This window comes from Leopardus geoffroyi, chromosome A2 (genome assembly GCF_018350155.1).
Source record: "Leopardus geoffroyi isolate Oge1 chromosome A2, O.geoffroyi_Oge1_pat1.0, whole genome shotgun sequence".
Lineage (NCBI taxonomy): Eukaryota > Metazoa > Chordata > Mammalia > Carnivora > Felidae > Leopardus > Leopardus geoffroyi.
In genome coordinates, this window is record NC_059331.1 from 78,053,416 (window position 1) to 78,074,531 (window position 21,116).

Here is a 21,116-nt window from a genome sequence, read left to right on the forward strand (position 1 = left end):
GGGGGGCTCTTCTGAGATTCACGGGTTCAGGCGCCCCTCCTGATTGGTATCTGTCTCCATGCTTTTTCTTTTTTTTTTTTTTCAACGTTTATTTATTTTTTTGGGGGGGACAGAGAGAGACAGAGCATGAACGGGGGAGGGGCAGAGAGAGAGGGAGACACAGAATCAGAAACAGGCTCCAGGCTCTGAGCCATCAGCCCAGGGCCTGACGCGGGGCTCGAACTCACGAACCGCGAGATCGTGACCTGGCTGAAGCCGGACGCTTAACCGACTGCGCCACCCAGGCGCCCCATCCATGCTTTTTCTACTTCAGTTTTGCCCATCCTCAAGTGTTTTGAGCTTCAGTCTCAACCATAACCACACCTATATTGGTCCTTCCCTTAGGAATCTTAAACTTCATTGTGCACATCTGGCCAAATCTTTCCATCCTGCTACATATGGCTCCCGCTTCCTCACATCTCACCCTGCTTTTTCTTTGACTTCATCTACAAATGCCCTCTCCTCTCAATTCATTAACTGTGAACAACAAACCACAGCATCAAATGATGTGTAAACACAAATGACGTGTGTAAACACGTGTAACAGGAGCATTGAGTACCTACCCTACCTACAGGTGACATCCAGAAAGAAAGAAAGAATGCTGAGGGGTAGGGGACATAGTTGGGGGAAGAGTTATAGGAAAGCCAGAGAAGGGGAGCCTCTGGAGTTTCAGATGAACAGGTGAACAGGCGGGTGCTGGGTACAGGCAGCGACATGTGTCCCCGTGGCCTGGGGCAGGGCCCCACCATTCCACCACTCCAAAGAGCACCGTTCACACTCAGGCAGTTCTCACAAAATGCCAAAGGAGTAAAAAAAAGGTTTTTGGTTTTGACAATCAGTGATTTTTGAGTAAATGTGCACTTTTCCTTCATAAAAACATTTTGGGAGAACACGCCTATCTCCTACAGAGCTTACCGAGGTCATGGCCCCGGAAGCCAGCAGTCTACAGGGAAGGGAACACAGAGTGGGGTGTTTAGGGTCTATTATGGCATTTGATGCTGCAGTGGCAAGTTTACCCTACTTTACAAAAGTACTGGCCTGCAATGGACTGGGGGCAGGGAGACTCATCTTCCCTGCACACACAGAGTTTGGGGAGCAGTGACCTAACCTCTGATCACAATCAGAGAATGCTTTGCATTCTAGCTACTCATGTCTGGTCTACAAGGCAGCTGGCAGTGAACCAGGACACACGAGAGACCCAATGGGCTACAAAGGCTTCCCAAGCCATCTGCCAAGTCCCTCTGTATCTGCTGGTGTGAAGACAGACCACCCTGGGAGCAGAAAGAAACCCTGCCCTGCCCTGCCCCCCCCCCCCAAACTGCAGATCATGTTTCTTACTACTGCCTTCCTTTCTCCCTTCCCTGGAGGGTGCAAGGAGGATTTTGAAGAAAATGCAATTAAGTTCAAGAGATACAGACTTTCTCATTGGCCTTGAGATGTCTATCAGCATGTTCTCCTTTCCCTGGAGGGTGCAAGGATTTTGAAGAAAATGCAATTAAGTTCAAGAGATACAGACTTTCTCATTGGCCTTGAGATGTCTATCGGCATGCCTGGGCCTAACCAAAAAGAACCAGAGACTCAACACTGCCCATGGATCCCACCGGGCTCTCTTTACCACAGCATGCTAAGGTATGCGAGCACATGTCATGCTTAAGAAGTGTCAGTAAATCAGTACTGTTGGAGCAGGGAGGAGGACAGGGGAGAGGCCGTGAAGAGACAGGAGCAGTACTTCCACTGCTCACTTGGTTTTATTCGTAACGCATCACAGGCGAGAATCCATTTCAACATTGGTCTGGGCACAGGAAGGTAACAGGGGCATAAAGTGGCTTAAAACCACTTCCACCCCACCGGAGGGAGAAGCCTAGACAAAGAGCCCAGGTGTGTGTGTGGGGGGGGGGGAGGTCGGGGGGTGCTGTGCTCTGGCATCTCAGAGAACTCTCTAGGTCCACTTTCCATCCCCTCATTTCACTCCCCCTTGCCCACTGCTGGCCCCTCTGGTTTCATCCCACTGCCTCAGTTAAACCGTCTGCCTCTTGATTTCAGCCTTGCCCCTAGATGTCATCTTTCCAACGAATTCTCCATATCAAGCTTTGCAGTCCACAAGCTATTCTGACCTACCTTCACATTCAGTCCAGCCTCCGGGAAGCCCTGTCTATCCAGAAGACACATCTGGACCATAGGCTCATACTGTGAAACCAAACTGGAGAGAATACTGTGTTGTGTTTTTCATGGATTATCTACTGTTTCATCACTAAGATAATCTTATGAGATGTGTATTATCCCATTTTATACCTGGAGAAACTGAGCCTTAATAAGGGGATGAAGCCCCCCGCCCCTCCTCCCCCCACCACACTTTTTAAAAAAATGTTTATTATTTATTTTTGAGAGAGAGACAGAGTACAAGTAGGGGAGGGTTAGAGAGAGAAAGAGACACAGAATTCAAAGCAGGCACCAGGCTCCGAGCTGTCAGCACAGAGCCCGATGCGGGGCTGTAACCCACAAACCGTGATATCATGACCTGAGTAGAAGTTGGATGATTAACCGACTGAGCTACCCAGGCACCCCCCACCCCCACCACCACACACACACTTTTAATAAGTGGATATGTGAGTAGCAAAGCTGGTATTTCAACCCAGGTCCCCCTGAATCCAGAGCCTATACTGTCTCTTCTGATAAGAGAGACACTAAATTTTGAAGGAATGGTGAGTTAAACACAGAAATAAATCCTGGCCTTAAGCCCCTGCTGTCCACAGCCTTAGGCAGCTGTTTACTCCACACCACAAGGTACTTGCTGCCGGGGTAAGAAGAGAGCACCATCCAAGGAGAAAGGACTTTATGATAAAAACAGGTAGCTCTTAGTGACAATGCACAGATACTCCCCTTGTTCTCCTGTTGAAACTCATGTTACAAGCTCTAGCGACCAGCATCCTTTCTGTGAGCTGTGTCCTGGAAGAACTGTATGTTTTCTCCCTTTCCCTTTGTGGCTATTACGGTATTCACCACCCACAGTCACAGCCAGCTTCCCTGCTAGGCTGTGAACTTCCGAAGGGCCGCATCATATCTTCTGGCATCTCCTACCACTATGCCTGGCACACAGGAGGGACGCAGTAGATGTCTGCAGAATGAATTAGTGAATTAATTAAAGCAGCATCCTCCTTGTATGCATTATGTAGTGTTCGTGATTAGCAAACTTGAAATGAGCTTCCAAAATTCAGTTCAAAAATAAAGTATTAATGTAGATATATCCACTCCAGCAAATTAGTTGGACAACATGAGAATGACCTCTGGAAAAAAAAATACGGGGGTTAAAAGCTCTCATCACAGAACTTGAAAGAAAGAAAACAATGAACACCAAAGCCACACAGTATTTCTACAACAAAACAAAAGGAAGCATATGTTCCCTAAATCAAGGAAACATATGTCCCCCGAATTGGATTCAATAAAAGATCTGAACTTTAGCTATTTCACTACTTTCCTGAGGACTAATCATTTTCTGTTTTTGGTGATTTTACTGAGTTTTTAATATATCATTTTACACAGTGGGTGTGTGAAATTTAAAGACTTTAATTTCACCTCTGAATTACTCTAAATGCCAACATAGAGAAAATTATAAAACTTTAGCTCTGTTAAAAATACACTACAAAATTCAATGCTCTTATGATGGCTAAAAATTGAAAAGTGGCTAATTATCTACATGAGAAAAGAAAATTACCAAATTCATAATTTGGAGTTCCATTTTCACTTCTCTTATAAGAAATAATTATGTATTAGAGCAAGTAATGCTCAACAGTATCCGTGAAAGCGGTACTAAATAAAGCAGTACTCGATGCAAACGCTTCACGGTCACCAACGGGGCACTGTGACCAGACAGTGGACATGCCCATGTGAGCTAAGACTTCACAACTGGTGATACAGGGAACAGTTTCATTGATATGGATAACCTCCAGAACTGCAAAAAGAAAGAAAAAAAGAAAGCAAGAAAGCAGCTTTCAAAAATTTCAGGGAGTCAGTTTGTAAAAGATCAGAAAAACGGAGTCATGACAGTTAAAAGCAACATAAAATCCTTGAATAAGCTTGGTTATCCTTTATACAGGAAGAGAGGAAATACCAAGACAACTGAGGACACTGGACTGTATATATTAGATAACAGCATTGTACCAAGGTTAAATTCCTTGAGTGTAGTATTATGCAGAACAATGACCTTGTTCTTAGGAGATACACATGAAGTATTCGTAATTCCTAAAAGGTTCAGTAAAAAAACAAAGTGTGGGTATGAGCGTGTGTACGAAAGGAAGGAGAAGGGTCAAATAGGAACAAGTGGGAAATCTAGAGAAAAGTGTTCACTGAACTATTCTTCAAACTCTTCTATAGGCTTGACTTTTTTCAAAGTAAAATCCTGGGGTTAAACAAAATCAGAGAGAGGTCTGACTTCATACTGCAAGGCACTATCTCAAGAGTAAAGAGAAATTTATTTTTTTTCTTTTTTCTTCAATTCAGAGACAAACCCACAGAGGAAAACCATTATAATCTTTTTAAAAGCCATAATGTGAAAACAGTAAAAAGAGATGACCCATATTAAGGAATGATATCCAATAGTGCTGTGATGCCCCAAGGCTTATTTATGACAGGCTAGGGCACAGCACCGAGGGTTTTATTGTTTTGTTTTGTTTTAAACTATGTGCAGAAAAGACAGTTGACCGCTAACATTTTTGACAGCCTAGACACTCCGCTTTATAAAAACCATCTAGCTTAACCATCGTAACAAACCTGACTATAGCTGTTATGATCCCAAACTGAAAGAAAATGAAAAGAAAAAAGTAAAACTCAAGGTGGTAAATAATTTACATGCAAATTCAAACAGTAAACAGGTGATCTGAACTCAATTCTGTGAAATCCCACACTCTAGAGTCTTTCTCATATAATATACTAGATGAACAACAATGCAACAGGACTGCTGTCTGTGTAAAGTTTTACTCTTCAAATGACTGTGTCTACTGCTACCATTAATTTTTAATAATGAGAATAAATGGTATATTGCCATTTTTCCACCAAGAAGAAAAATCTTCAAAATACTCCAAACAGTCAATGTTAATGCCATCAAAATTCTAAAATAGATTATGTGTATTTTATGTTAATTTTATGTATGTTACATATAATCACATAATAGCTCATGTTATTATAAAATTGATTATGTATGACTTCTGTGTACTTAAAAAAAGATGTCCCGATAAGAAGTGATGATGAAGAGCAGAAATGGGTTAAAAAAAAGGACAAAGGTAGGATTTCTTTTGCTCGAAACTAGGATCACAGGGTACTGCTTAAAAATAAGGCTATGGGTAGGGCGCCTGGGTGGCTCAGTCGGTTAAGTGTCCAACTTCAGCTCAGGTCACGGTCTCGCGGTCCGTGAGTTCGAGCCCCTCATGGGGCTCTGGGCTGACGGCTCAAAGCCTGGAGCCTGTTTCCGATTCTGTGTCTCCCTCTCTCTGCCCCTCCCCCGTTCATGCTCTGTCTCTCTCTGTCTCAAAAATAAATAAACGTTAAAAAAAAAAAGGCTATGGGTAATCATGTTACATCATACAAATACATCAAATCAACACATCTTACACCTTAATTTTTTTGTTTTGGTTTATTTTGAGAGAGCGCACAAGTACAAGTGGGGGAGGAGCAGAGAGACAGCGAGAGAGAATCCCAAGCAAGCTCCACACTGTCAGTGCACAGCCTGACGTGGACTCAATTCCTGAGATCATGACCGGAGCCAAAATCAAGAGCCAGACACTCAACCAACTGAGCCACCCATGTGCCACAACACACTGTACACCTTAAATACGCACACATCATATGTCGACTATATCTCAATAAAAATAAAAATTTTTAAAAATGATAAAATTAAGGTTATGGGGTGCTTGTCAGGAAGATATCAAAGATATGTTTCATTTGGATTTTGGAAGACACCTGACAGTTCCAGTCATGTTTTGCAGAACTGAACCAATCGAACACCCATCTGGGTTCCCATTAATCATCCCATACTGTACTCCTTTCATTCCCGCACCTAGTGGAAAACCAGCTTATGAAGCCGTGAAACCTCTACATGCTCTTAAGACTCTAGGAATTTTGTTAGAAAACTGCTAGGTGATACAGATTCCTTCTACGTATAGAAATAAAAACTGACAGGTTTGTAGGCAGGCACTAAAAACACATGAAGAGAGTTGAACAGAAACAGTGTTGTTTAAGGTGCAAAAACGATCCTAAATAATTTTTTTAATGTTTATTTTTGAGAGAGAGAGAGAGAGAGAGAGAGAGAGAGAGACAGAGCATGAGCGGGGGAGGAGCAGAGAGAGAGGGAGACACAGAATCCGAAGCAGGCTCCAGGCTCTGAACTGTCAGCACAGAGCCCGACACAGAGCTCAATACTCATGAACCACGAGATCATGACCTGAGCCGAAGCTGGACACTCAACTGACTGAGCCATCCAGGCGGCCCAAAATGATCCTAAATGATGTATTTGTTAAATACTTTTTTAACGTAAACATCGCCTCATCCTCATGAACTATAATAAATGAAAAAGACACAAAAAGGAGAAATGTTCTATTCCAATTACTCAGGTTGAAATATTCATTTTTGAAAGATGGAGTATGAATAGCAAAAGCCAAAACCTCAAAGATTTATAGAACTCAGCCACAAGTTGAGAAATATATTGTAACATATTCTCTGTTTTCACTCAATCAACAGCAACTGATTACCTAGCAATACCCATAGCATGTTATATCATGTTACACAGGAGTTACTGTTGTAATTATTATTTTAAAATAGTGAATAAGAAAAAAACTCATATCGCATAAGCTTCTGGTTGATTTTACCTGACTTATTTTTTTTTTCGAAATTAAAGGTCTTACATAAGTTTTATAGTTTATTTCTGAAAAGAAAATTTATTTCTGAAATAAAACTCCATCAGAAAAAGATATCCGGGGTGCCTGGGTGGCGCAGTCGGTTAAGCGTCCGACTTCAGCCAGGTCACGATCTTGCGGTCCGTGAGTTCGAGCCCCGCGTCAGGCTCTGGGCTGATGGCTCAGAGCCTGGAGCCTGCTTCCGATTCTGTGTCTCCCTCTCTCTCTGCCCCTCCCCCGTTCATGCTCTGTCTCTCTCTGTCCCAAAAATAAATAAACGTTGAAAAAAAAGAAAAAGATATCCTAAGAATTATTGTTAATGACCAAGTATGAAGTTCTACATTTTAAATAGACACTTATTATTTTCAGGAAATGATACTTTAAAAGAAACTGACATATATCTCTACTACTAAATTAAGTTACTTTGAGCCACTAAATTAACAAAGAGAACTACAGAATTTCCTCCTCGGGATGGCTTACGACTGTTCGAATATTCTTCTTTCCTGGAATAGTTTTAGACAAACTTCTATAAAAAAATTAGAAAGTCAAATAAATTACAGACATGTAGATGATTAACAGGTCCCATTCCTTTTTTTCCTTCTTATAGCACTGCTCTTTTTATCTAAGGTAGTAAATAGAATTTTATTTTCCTTGCCTGAAAGATTGAAGATGTACATAAAATGCTTAGCACAGGGGGTCTCCAAAAGCTGGTCCTCTTTTCCTTCCATGTCAAGATCCATTCTCATAATGGGTTTCAGCATGTTATATTACTAGGGTAACAACTTTTACTCCTTTTGAGGCTTATTGCTGTACATAGTACAACCCTTAAGCTTGACATCATCGTGTTTGTTTTTCTTTAAGTCAGATTGTTTCCTGACATTTCCTATTACCCGTGATTCTAGGAATAAGCACAACGTTTGACTTCAATGAGTGTTTCTTTGCTGGCATTTCACCTTCTCTACATTTCCAACCAAGTCTTCCCAAGATACACCGGACACAGATTTAGTGGTGGTAGAGATACGAAAATAATGGTGCTTCAAAATTTACCTACATGCTGGAGCCCCTGATTTATCAGTTGATGATAAGTATACTGTACAACAAACACTAACGCAACTTGCCCAGATATAAATGTCTCATATCACACAGTTTGAGACAGAAAAGGAGACAATTTAATCTAAAACTCCTAAACTATGTGGCTGTGGAAAGAATTTTACAAGAAGACAAGGTACCACACTACAGATTCCATCTTATTGCTCCTCTCTTTTGCCACCACTGCTCATAAAAGACTACTTCCCTGCACTGGAGCACCTTCACATTTGATGGCTCTACTCTGGGATAACGTCCGATGCCTTGCTGACATAAAGCATAATTCCTCATTCCACAAAAGCCATTACAATCCGCTCTTTGTTTGCAACATTTAAAATAAGTATGTCTTCAGCATACAAAAAGCTCAGGAGGATGAAGTAGATACTATCCCCACACAGCACATCGACTTAATCCCTGCCTCTTTCCTCACAGATTTGGTCACTACAGAATAAATTGTACCAGGGGCGCCTGGGTGGCTCAGTCGGTTAGGCGGCCGACTTCGGCTCAGGTCATGATCTCGCGGTCCGTGAGTTCGAGCCCCGCGTCGGGCTCTGTGCTGACAGCTCAGAGCCTGGAGCCTGTTTCAGATTCTGTGTCTCCCTCTCTCTGACCCTCCCCCGTTCATGCTCTGTCTCTCTCTGTCTCAAAAATAAATAAACGTTAAAAAAAAAAAAATTAAAAAAAAAAAAAAAGAATAAATTGTACCAGTAATTGCCAGCAGATAAAAAATAAAACTTAACCTTAAAACACCTTTAATAATACAGCACAGATGGAAATGAGGTGATTTTATGAAATAAATTACTCATCTGTGTTATGTAAATGTCAAAAATGATGTGTCTGAAACATCTACCTTATGTTTCTCAACAACAACAAAAAAAATCTAGTCATATTTAAAAGAAAGAGTAATTTTCTCAAATCAAACCTAGCAGTGTCATTTGTCTTCAGAGAAGAAGGCACTCCACGGAAGTAACTTTTCCAAATAGTTGATCCACTTCAATGCCCAAACTCACTTTACTTAAACCATTTTGGACAGAAATGTTCTCAACTGTGTCCAGTATTCCCTACCAATGCAGGTAGTGCACCGTACCAAGAATCTAATTCAAGCACTCGTGAGTGGCAAAGGTCTATCACTGTGACTAGGCATTCGGTTCCTATGATATCTCTAAGACAGCAAGAGCCTCAGGGGCATTAACAAATGTAAAGCAATTAGCTCCTATTCCAAATGGCCTCAGGACGACAAGTTCTCCCACCCGTATTTTCAGTTATCCTGTCCCTTCTTAAAAACTCTCATCCACCACTGTTTCTAGGGTGTCCTTTACCCATCTTCTAAATCACTGCTTCTGAACTGTGGCTGGTACATCAGCTAACCATGCAGACAATAACTGATCAAGAACAGGAATAAAACTGGGGTGAGGGTCTCCGTTTAAAAAGGTGCATTGGGAGTCTCCCCACGCAACGCGAAGACGGCAACCTGTGTGACTCTGACTGGAAAGAAGGAGAGATCCTGATGTTCCTCAGTGCCACCAGGATGATGAAGAACCACAGATCTATTGCTGTGGAGCAACATACAGGCAACAACTTCATGTTTAGTAAAGTGGCCAATGCAATTCTTTTCTTCTGTCTGGATTTTCGTATGGGCCTGCTTACATCACATACACACTTCATCACACTTACATCATACTTACATCACACTTCACATAGTGTTCCTGATGACGTGCAAGCCCCCCCCCCCACCCCGGATATGAGCCCTGAGTATATCAAGTAATTCAATGACAAAACCATTGATGAAGAGCTGGAGTGGAAAAGGAGGGTCACCTAGATTGTGGAGATCTTTGCCAATTGGTCTAATGACTGCCAGTCGTTTGCTCCTATCTATGCTTACCTCCCCCTCAAGTACAACTGTACAGGGCTAAATTTGGGGAAGGTGGACGTTGGATGCTACACTGATGTTAGTACACGGTACAAAGTGAGCATGTCGCCCCTCGCCAAGCAGCTCCCTACTCTGATCCTGTTCCAAGGTGGCAAGGAGGTCATGTGGCCGCCACAGATTGACAAAAAAGGATGAGCTGTCTCTTGCACCTTCTGAGGAGAATGTGATCCGAGAATTCAACTTGAATGAGCTGTATCAAAGGGCCAAGAAGCTATCAAAGGCTGGAGATCACATCCCTGAGGCCTGTGGCCCCAACCACCATGGAAGTGCCAGATGGGAAAGCAAGTAGGACAAATAGAATCTCTGCCTTGTCAGTGCTTCCTCACCTTTGAGGTCCTGCCCCTTCCTTAATCACAGGCCCTGCCTGAGGCCTGGGCCTTTTATTTATGTTTTCCCTTTGGCTCTGCCTCAGTCAGGCGGGGTGCTGCTTCTGATTTTAAGGAGGCTTTCAGGGAATTGACAGGAACCCTCTGGGAAGGCCTCCACTGCTGTGGCCAACTTTCACTGGAAGAAGGGAGAGATCTCTGATGATGGAGGAGGAAATGCTTGCCTTCCAAGCTTGGGTCAGAGTATCAGCTGCTGTCCACCACTCACATGTCTCCACCGGGCAGTGTTTTCATCCTTCCTCTTAGTGGACCTGCACAGTCTGCCTAGATTATATTAAACCTAACAGAAAATGCCTAGGTATGGAGTCTGTACTAGGATTTTTCCCTTACTTCTTTAGGCGTTTCTAGCTTGGTCTGTGGCCTTCATTAATAAGGCTAACTTTGTCACTGGTCCCCAGAAGAAACCTTTAACCACTGAGTTTACTCACTGGAGATAGTTTTGAATAATCCCCCTAATTTTTGGAGTTTGGGAGGAAAGGGCATAGGTTTGAGACGTTCCTTTGTATGGTGGGGCTCAGGAGAAAGCCGTTGGGCAGGTATGAGGTTTCACTTAGTCTCCTACTTCCAACAACCAGTTGATGGTTTTCAATAATAAAGAAACTGGGATTTCCTTTAAAAAAAAAAAAAAGGTGCATTAGCTCCAATGCACCGTCTGATTGTAAGTTTAAACACTGAGAGGCCATTTCCAATTATTTCCTAGTTCTTGATTACATCACATGGTTGTTTTCAGGGAAAATGACTGACAAATAAATCATTAGTCCACAGTAATTATTCTCACCATATCTTCTTGTCCAATACCACTATTATTAGTTAAGAAATGTCACCATTAATAAGTAAAATCACAATACAGGCTGGCTTACCTGAGGCGCGCCTTGTGAATCGGTTTATTACCGGAGCTAAAAGAAAAAAACAAAACAATATGATTACATATTATTATACATATTATTACATAAGTTAATAGAGGAAAAATAAGAATAAATAATGCAAAAGGAAGTGTCACAAATATATGAAAATTAAATGTTTAAATTCACTAGTAGCCAAGAAATTAATATTAAAATTTCACCTGTTAAATTAGTCTCCCACAAAACACTTTAAATTTTAAAAAATCCCAAGTTTTGGATGGCTGAAACTACTTGTCTAGGGATCTCTATGTAAATCTACATAATATTTTTGGAAACAACTTGGCAATCACATCAAGGACCATGCAGGGTTTGTGTGTGTCTCCACTTTTAGAGATTTATCTAACAGAAATACTACTAGGGAAAGAAAAATCAATATGTCTTATAAAAGGAGATTTCAAATACAGGAAACAAGCCTAGCTAACAGAGTCTCTTTTTAAAACAGAGCTGGGGGGCCACAGAAGAGGAGGAATCTATGCACGACTTCATCAGAAAAACCATGACCTTTAAGGAAAAAAACCCTTTCAGCCAGCTGCAAGCCCTCAGCTGGGCGTGAACTTCCTCCTCATCGGGACACCAGAATTCACCTCACTCTGCACTTCAAAAGGAGCCAATGCAGTTGAACAAGCTCAACCCCTTATCTGCATATTAACCCAACCAATCCCAGGTAATTTAGTTTCAATCCCTGTGCTGCACAGAGGACCTGAATGAGAACTATACCCTTGGCCCTCTGACTGATAACTCTACCCTGTCCTTTGACCTCCTTGGATCCAGCAACAACCTAGGATTCGGGTTTCTCCCTGAATCTGTGCTTCCTGAATTGCAATTCTAATTAGCCCAAATAAATGTCTGTCTGCTTAAACCTTCAGTGGATTCTTTCTTGGTCGACAGGAGACTTCTATGTAGCAGCATCACTTTCACAATGAAAAAAAAAAATAGAAGACAAAATGAAAAATGCTCATTTACACTGAAATCATTATGAAGTGAAGCACAGTATATCTTTGGTATTCTCAGATTTAATATTTATAGTTCTGATCATTTCTGTGCAGCCCGGAGGTCAAGGCCTCCAAAACGGCATACTAAAGGGTGGTCTGTGGACGTGCATCTCTCACCTGGGAAGCCTACGATGGGCCCACTGCTCAGACTCAACTCAGGCCTGTTGTTTCCTCCTGCTTTTGCTAACAGTTATGTCAAGAAGTGAGGTTTTCAAGAGCTTTATTTCTTGAGATAAGCAGGTAAGGTTAAGGTTCATATTATACACAGAAAGGACATCATGTCCACAGTATATTTCGTGGCAAAATGTCATTATATGCTATAATACTTTTTAATACTTCAAAACAGTAATTATAAAAATTGTTTACACTATGGAAATAGGTCAGGTTAAAAAAGAAGACAAAGAAAGGGGTACCCAGAGGGGCTCAGTCAGTTAAGAGTCCGACCCTTGGTTTCAGCTCAGGTCATGATCTCTCTGGGCTGCAGCACCCATTCTCTCTCTCTCTGCCCCTCCCCCACTCACTCGTGCTCTCTCTCAAAATAAATAAATAAACTCAAAAAAAATTCGTTAAAAAGACAAAAATTTTATCTGCACCGTGGTTATACTCCATGAAAAATGTGGATACGTAGGAACTTGTACTAGAACAAAACTGTGTCAAATGTTTTACAGGAACCTTTGCAACAACTGTATTCAATATCAGCGTGGCCATATTACTGATGAGGACATTTTTACAGTAAAGCTCAGAGATACTCATTTGCTTTAGATCACAAAGCCACTCTGTGGCAGAGCTGGAGAATGTGAACCGAGGCACATCTAGCACCAAAATGCTGCCTCAGGGAAAAGAGAAAGCAAAATTGCTAACTCCTGAAATCACACAATAATAGGTAAATATTTCCTTCCATGTGGATTCTCACTGTTACTAAGGATTAATTTTTTTTTCAAAGTTTAAATTTTTTAAATGTTTGTTTATTTTTGAGAGGGAGAGACCGAGCATGAGCAGGGGAGGGACAGACAGAGAGACAAGGAGATACAGAATTGGAAACAGGCTCCAGGCTCTGAGCTGTCAGCACAGAGCCCGACACAGGTCTTGAATCCACAAACCACGAGATCATAACCTGAGCCGAAGTCAGGCGCTTAACTGACTGAGCCACCCAGGTGCCCCAGGATTAATTCTGTGAAACAATTCACAAGCCCTATGATTAAAATACTACAGTTAACAGAAAATTCTATCTTTCTAGCTGATCAAGGGAGATAGTTACCATTACGTATATACCACAATAGTTTAACCATATATTTGCAAAGTGACAAATTACTTCTATTAAAAAACCTTTCATCGGGTAAACTGAATGTTATGTATATTTACCACATAAAGGAAAAAGTTTTCTTAGACACTTTCAAACCCCTTTTTCACATCACTTTCAGAACCTAGTCTAGATTTCGAAAGCCTCCCCGGCAAACTCCAAGGACAGAGAACAGAGAGAGTGCAAAACATTTCCATCCCAGGAATGCTGAGAAGAGATAGTGCAGGCAAACAAAGACACGAGGAAGGCAAAAAAACCTATCTCAGCCTTGCAGCAAAAATAGAGTAGACATTCCCCTCTTGCTCTCTCCAGGCTCTTGAGACAATGAAATCACAGCACTAGTAGTTTCTGATCTGAAATGTTGGGAAGTCTTTGTTCTCTTGGGATCCCTTAGGTTTCTACATCTTTCTGAAGTGTTTAAGGCAGAGATTTGCAACGCAAGTGCCATCACCATCTAGAAAGTGTATTCTAATTTTGTGGAGGCATTTTTTTCCAATTGTCAAAGTAATTCAGAGGACGTCCTTGGCATCTGGTGGACAATGCACAACCAACAACTGTCCTGAATCTCACCACTCTGTCCTGCACTGCTTTCAAGTATCCCACTGGACATTCAGATTGGCAAAAAAAGTCAACTTATAACCATCAGAACCTCGATCATTCCAATGTTTATATATAAACACCATTATTTTACACAGTTTTAATATACATTACATTTGCCACGACTACCCCATAAATCAAAAAGATTTTGTAGGATTTTTTTGCATTTTGTTTTTGTTTTTTTTTTTGGAATTTTACTAATAGACATTCATCATTTCAAAAAATCATGTCACTGGGATGCCTGGGTGGCTCAGTCTGTTAAGCATCATCAGACTCTTGATTTTGGCTCAGGTCATGAACTCACGATTTGTGAGATTCAGCCCTGCATCGGGCTCTACACGGACTGCATGGAGCCTGCTTGGGATTCTCTCTCTCTCTCTCTCTCTCTCTCTCTCTCTCTCTCCCTTTCCCCTGCTCACACACACTCTCTCTCTCAAGATAAAGAAATAAACATTTAAAAAAAAATCATGTCATTGCAGCAATGCCACTTCAGGTATCTGAGTCACCAGTACTAAATGACCACGTACATACTGAAGTCCAAACCTGCTGGTATACATTTTACTTACTATGAATTACTTTCCTTTATTTCTCCTTTATATTTTTGCTAGAAATTGTATCAATTTTAAAATTGTGAGTAGACAAGTTATATGACTATCATTTCTACCTCCCAATAGTGAATGGGACATGGTATCGGGGCAATTAAGGAGATGAGAGCACCAGGCAAGTGATATGTAGTAGTCAAGGTAAACACTGGGTTCTGACAACAATTACCAAGAACTCAATCCCTTATATCCATATCCTTCCATACCCGTTTGCAGGGACGAAGCACAAGTGTTTCTTGCACAGTTTTGGCAAACTGATCGCAACCTCAGGGCGCCTGTGTAGCTCCGTGGGTTGAGCATCCAACTTCAGGAGCTCAGGTCATGATCTTGTGGTTTGTGAGTTCAAGCTCCACATCAGACTCTGGATCCTCTGTCCCCCTCTTTCTCTGCCCCTTCCCCACTCATGCGTGCTCTCTCAAAAATAAACGTTAAGAAAAAAAAACTAATAGTAATCTCCACAATCTCTCTAGATTTTTTAGTGTAGCTACCAAAATGAGGAAGAAGGTTGTGATTCAGGATGGGAGTCTTGCTGTGAAGAAAGCAATGTACATCTGGGCCCAGTGTGCCCGTGTTCTCTCTCAGGAACTAGGTACAGAGAAGGGGAGTAGGAGGGAGGTGAGGAAGGGCACTGCCAATATCCGGTTAACTCTGTCAACGAGGGCTGCCACACAAGGGCAGGGTAACCAACTGGATGTCAGGAGGCCTGCCCTGACTGCCCCAACACCTTCCGTGACACCTGGGATGGATAGTGTAACTTTGACTTCAATTCTCAACTTCTAAAATATGAAAAATAAGACCTGCCTGCTTCCTTTCACAGGGGGTTTTAAGAAAGAATTTTAAAAGAACTTCAGAGGGGTGCCTGGGTGGCTCAGTCGGATAAGCGCCCGACTTCGGTTCAGGCCATGATCTCCTGGTTTGTGGGTTCGAGCCCCGTATTGGGCACTGTGCTGACAGCTCAGAGCCTGGAGCCTGCTTTGAATTCTGTGTCTCCCTCTCTGTCTGCCCCTTCCCCACTCGCACTCTGTCTCTGTCTCTCAAAAATGAATAAACACTAAAAAAAAAATTTTAAGAACGTCAGAAAAGAATTCAAAAAAACTAAAACAAACTAAAGAACTTAAAAAAAGAAAACATCTTTGAAAATGCCTGTAAATTCTAAATTCCTATTCAAATATAAGAAACTGATGTTTATTTACTGTGAGTTACTATGACCAATTTTAATATTACCATTTTTCGAAACATAGTAAGTAGACAGCAGTATAAACTCACAAAAGAAAAGGTTAACAGATGATGTTTTCAAATATGACAAGTCAAATTAAGTTTTCCCAGACTCCTGGTTTCCATCTTCAGATTTTCCTATTCTGTGGATGCTCTGTGTGCATTTACTTACGCACACACGTGCGCGCACACACACACACACACACAATACTGCAGACTAGAAGAATACAAAAGGAAAAAAATAGGAAATGTATTATCTGTCTGAAAAAGCAAGCAAATATGATTTACAAAACTCCTAGCATTTTTTTTTTTGAGAGAGAGCAAGTGCATGTGAATGGGGGAGAATCCCATAGAGAGAGAATCCCAAACAGGCTCAGCGCACAGTCTGACACAGGGCTCGATCCCATGACTGCAGGATCATGACCTGAGCCAAAATCAAGAGTCAGACACTCAACCAACTGAGCTACCCACGCATCACCAACTCCTAACACTTCTAAGGGATATTCTCTACAATCTTAGTGAATGCTCAAGGAAAAATATGGCAATATTCATATAGGTTTGACTTTCTCCCAACTGCCATTCAAGAGTCCTATGTTCCTGTATCTACAAGCTTGTCTAACCAGTGATCTCCGTTCCCAGACTATATTCCACTGGATTAGTCTTAATTCCTCTGCTCTCAGGAGACCCAGAAGTATAACTGATTCGAGGCTTCTTTAATCTCAGAGCGTCCTTACAAGAAAATTGCTCTATTATTTGAGGTAACCTGAATGAGTCTCTCTATTCCTGGCAGTGAAAACAGCTTCCCACACCTGTGACTCAAGCTCAACTGGTGCCAGCAGCAGCTGCTTATCTCCTCACCTCTTCAAGGCCCTTGGTCAAAGCCACAGCTTTGAGACAAAAGGCGCTAAGTAAACACCCACAGGGCAGGAATCAATAAACTCTGTGAAGTAAACAGAACAAGTCTCCTTGTCCCACTCATTTTACTGCTTTACGGAATGTGGATGCAGGGCACTGGACAGACAAAAGTCCCTGTCCCTGAAGAGCTTGACCAAGTCCAGTCGTATTTTCAAATAAAATGACTGAAGGATTTACACCATGCCAAGCAGCTACCCAACCAAAAAATTCAGGTAAATTCCACAGAAGATTTTTAAATAAACTTAAATTCTTTAAGTTTTAAGTATGATCCAATGAGTTTGGTCTTCAAAAAAAGAAAGCCAGATTGACAGAAGTGCATAGTTTACATCTCTGAGCATACGACTGTGAAGGAGGCGCCAAGTTAAAGAAATAAGATCTCTGGGGCGCCTGGGTGGTTCACTAATGGTGATGAGTTCACACAATGTAATGGAACACATTGTAGCAATTTAAATAATTTATTGTTGGGGCACCTGGGTGGCTCAGTAGGTTAAACATCCGACTTCGGCTCAGGTCATGATTTCACAGTTTGTGGGTTCAAACCCCGTGTCGGGCTCTGTGATGACAGCACAGAGCCTGGAGCCTGCTTCGGATTCTGTGTCTCCCTTTCTCTCTGCCCCTTCCCAACTCGGGCACCGGCATGTTCTCTCTCTCTCACATGAAAATAAACATTAAAAAAAAAAAAAGAAGAAGAATAAAGAGCCCTGAGTTGTGTCTATGGTCATTAAATACACACACACACACACACACACACACACACACACACACAATCACACTGTCTATATTGGAGCCACATTAGCAAAATGGAGCTTTTGCAGAAAAGTGTTCATATACCCTGAAATGAGATGTACACAGTAGTCTCAGAATCAACCAAATAATTAGCATCCCTATTCTCCTATTAGCTGCCTTTTCTAGCAATACACACTTTCTGAATCTGTTAACTGTCTAAATAAAAGATTCTGGAAATTATGTAAATTGAGACCATGTTAGCTAATTATTTTTGACACAGTAAACACTTAGCTCAAAATGAATTAATTTATCTTATGCTTGTGTTTCAAAAATTAAAAGTGAAGTCAGCCTTACCCTTGAACCGAGCAAGAATTAACTTTTTTAAGAAAGACTGACAGCAAAAAAGCAAATAAACAACAAAACCTGAATATTTTGCGAATTAACCTAACAGACACAATTTCAAACTTTCTTACACATGTTTAATTCCTGACACTGAGAAGGACCACTTATTTTCTATATTTTGTCAAAGGATGATGAGATGAGCCCCCGGTCACATTTGCAAATCCTCAGAGATACTCTTACTTGCTGCTGTCCTGCGAGCCTCTGAGTTGGTTTCCAAGCACACCAGTGCCCACGAACCCACTGGGATTAGGCCTTTAAAGGGGCTCCTGGGTACACTTGGAGGGTACTCTCCAAAGCTTCCCAGTCTTGGGTCTCCAGGAGACACAGATTATGAGCCATGTGCCCTCCAAGTACTTGTGATCAGACATGATGGGAACTGTCGGAGGGGTGGGCATTTGGGGAACCAATTTTCTTCTTCCTTTCTGATTACACAACGTGAGATCAGGTGTCCAACTCACCTGGACATATGGAGCTTGGCTGGAGGCAGGGCAGAGGAGGATGAAAGACAGACACTTGAGCTTTTAGAAAGTGCCAGCTTGAAGGACCACTAAAAAGATGTACATTTTTGTTCTTTCTATTCATACACCAAACTCCTCAAAATATAACTGATATTTTTAAACACCAAGATGATAAACTATAACTATTACACCAGGAAAAGAAACCACTCCTACTTACTTTTGCTTATGAATGAACTTGATTCTCAACTTTTTAATTCATGACGACTTTACCCAAAATGTCCTCTTAGGAGCAGAAAATAACCTTAGGAGAGTCCTAAGGCTGCTAAGCTCATAAATTTACACACAGAACTGAGGCACTGACAATGCCGAGAGAAAGGTTCCCAAACACCTTTAGGATTCTAAAATGTGGCCTCAGAAGAGAAGACATAGGGAAAGGCCATTGTCAAAACTACATAAATTTAATCTCCACTTCTGTGTGTACTGAAACTGTCTCTTCTAAACGTACTTGATTAAATACACGCAAAGGGGATCTTTGTGGAGACTAATGGTCTGTTGGTAAGAGTGAACAATCTAGGGGCACCAGGGTAGCTTAGTCGGTTAAGCACCCAGCTCTTGGTTTCAGCTCAGGTCATGATCTCACAGTTCATGAGTTTGAGCCTTGGTTGGGCTCTTCACTGAGAGTGCAGAGCCTGCTTGGGATTCTTTCTCTCCCTCTCTCTCTCTGCTCCTCCCTCGCTCATGCATGCTCTTTCTCTCTCTTGCTCTCTCTCTAAAAATAAATAAACTTTTTAAAAAAATTTTTTTAAAAAGTGAACAATCCAGACTAGTTACCAGGAAAAACCCAAAGCTACAAGAGTTCAAAGTGTCACACAACCATAAAGTCACACACACACACACACACACACACACACACACACACACACACACAAAACCAGACTCAGAAGGGGTAATTAAGAAATACAACGAAGACCAACTGAGAAAATAATCAGGGGTTATGATCAAGGCTAATAATAAAGGTACAAAAATACCTACATTCAAACCCTCCCCCATGACTTCACAGAGTGAACATGGCCCTGCTATTCCTGTATTTGGCGCGGAGGTCACCACCGAAGCCTCTTGGTGAACACCCAGAGGAAAGCGGCCCCTCCAGTTCCTTTCTAGAGCTCCTCCCAGCGCTCAAAGTGCTATCTCAAGGTATCGAGTGTATTGTGTTTATTGTCAGCTTCCTCCCCCAGTAGTCTGCAAGCTCTGTGAGCAGAGGGTCCTTCCTTGTGTGTCTGCTTCACTACTGTATCCCCAATGTCTAAAACACCGTTGGAAATAAATTAGGTTCAACAAATACCAAATGAATAGTGCCAATGGAAGTTAACATACCAGGTGGGCTTCCTGACACCTAACCATTATGTGGACAAATTTAAGTGATATTCATACAAGTATTAAACGTGTAAAACCTGGGGGCGCCTGGGTGGCTCAGTTGGTTAGGTGTCTGACTCTTCATTTTGGCTCAGGATATCATCTCACAGTTCATGAGTTCGAGCCCCACACTGGGCTCTGTGCTGACAGTGCTGAGCCTGCTTGGGATTCTCTAGTCTTCCTCTTTCTCTGCCCTTCCTCTGCTCTCTCTGTTTCTCAAAAATAAAAAAAATAAACTGAAAAAAAAATTGTGAAACCTGTAAGTTAAAATACAGGATTGGCTGAAAATACAAAATAGACTTAAAAACAATAGAGCTTAACTAACCTTTAGCTTTTTGTACAAGGAGCAAAAAGCAATCCCATTTATGCCTCATAATTATGAAAACGTAACCCAGATGTTAGTGTCCGACAGAAATAATGAAAAAATTCACAAGATAATCAGTGTAGAAAACACTGGCACTTTTTAATTAAAATGTGGAAAATGACTTCAAGAGCATCCATGTTTCCAATTAAAAAAAAAAAATCAAGATGAAACTGACATACAGTGAAATGCACAATTTGATGAATTTTGACAAATGTATACATGTATGTACCCAACACTCCAATCAAGATACAAACATTTCGCCTAGCTGGTTCAGTCGATAATGTGCAATTCTTTAACTCGGAACTGTAAGTTTGAGCCACACACTGGGTGTAGAGAGTACTTAAAAATAAAATCTTAAAAAAACAAAAAAGATAAACATTTCCAGGCACCACGAGCCCCTTTACACAGTCAATCCTCACTACCCCATAGGGAGCTACTATTAGAATTTCTATCACCACAGTTTAGCTTTGCCTGGCTTTGAATTTCATCTGTTTCATATAAACGTGAGGTTCAGGGGGCGCCTGGGTGGCTCAGTCAGTTAAGCGGCTGACTTTTTTTTTTTTAATTTTTTTAATGTTTTGTATTTATTACTGAAGGAGAGAGAGAGAGACAGAGCATGCGCGGGGGAGGAGCAGAGAGAGAGGGAAACACAGAATCCAAAACAGGCTCCAGGCTCTGAGCTGTCAGCACAGAGCCTGACACAGGGCTCGAACTCACGAACTGTGAGATCATGACCCAAGCCGAAGTAGGACGATTGACCGACTGAGCCACCCAGGCGCCCCTAGCGGCTGACTCTTGATTTGGGCTCAGGTCATGATCTCTCTGTTGTGAGATGGAGCCCTGTGGTAGGCTCACGCGAAGCATGGGTGGAGCCTGCTTGAGATTCTCTCTCTCCCTCTCCCCTG

At 41.7% G+C, this 21,116-nt stretch overlaps 1 protein-coding gene and 1 pseudogene across 1 annotated transcript in view; one reads left to right on the forward strand and one right to left on the reverse strand.

The window, feature by feature from the left end:
* The window catches only part of PRKAR2B (protein kinase cAMP-dependent type II regulatory subunit beta), a 104,022-nt gene that overhangs the window by 65,614 nt on the left and 17,292 nt on the right, over window positions 1–21,116 (reverse strand). Inside the window, exon 2 of the mRNA XM_045494462.1 lies at window positions 11,186–11,221. Coding sequence (XP_045350418.1) covers window positions 11,186–11,221 — 36 coding nt within the window. The remainder of the gene's footprint in view (window positions 1–11,185; window positions 11,222–21,116) is intronic.
* On the forward strand, window positions 1,586–10,809 carry LOC123604875 (annotated as a pseudogene).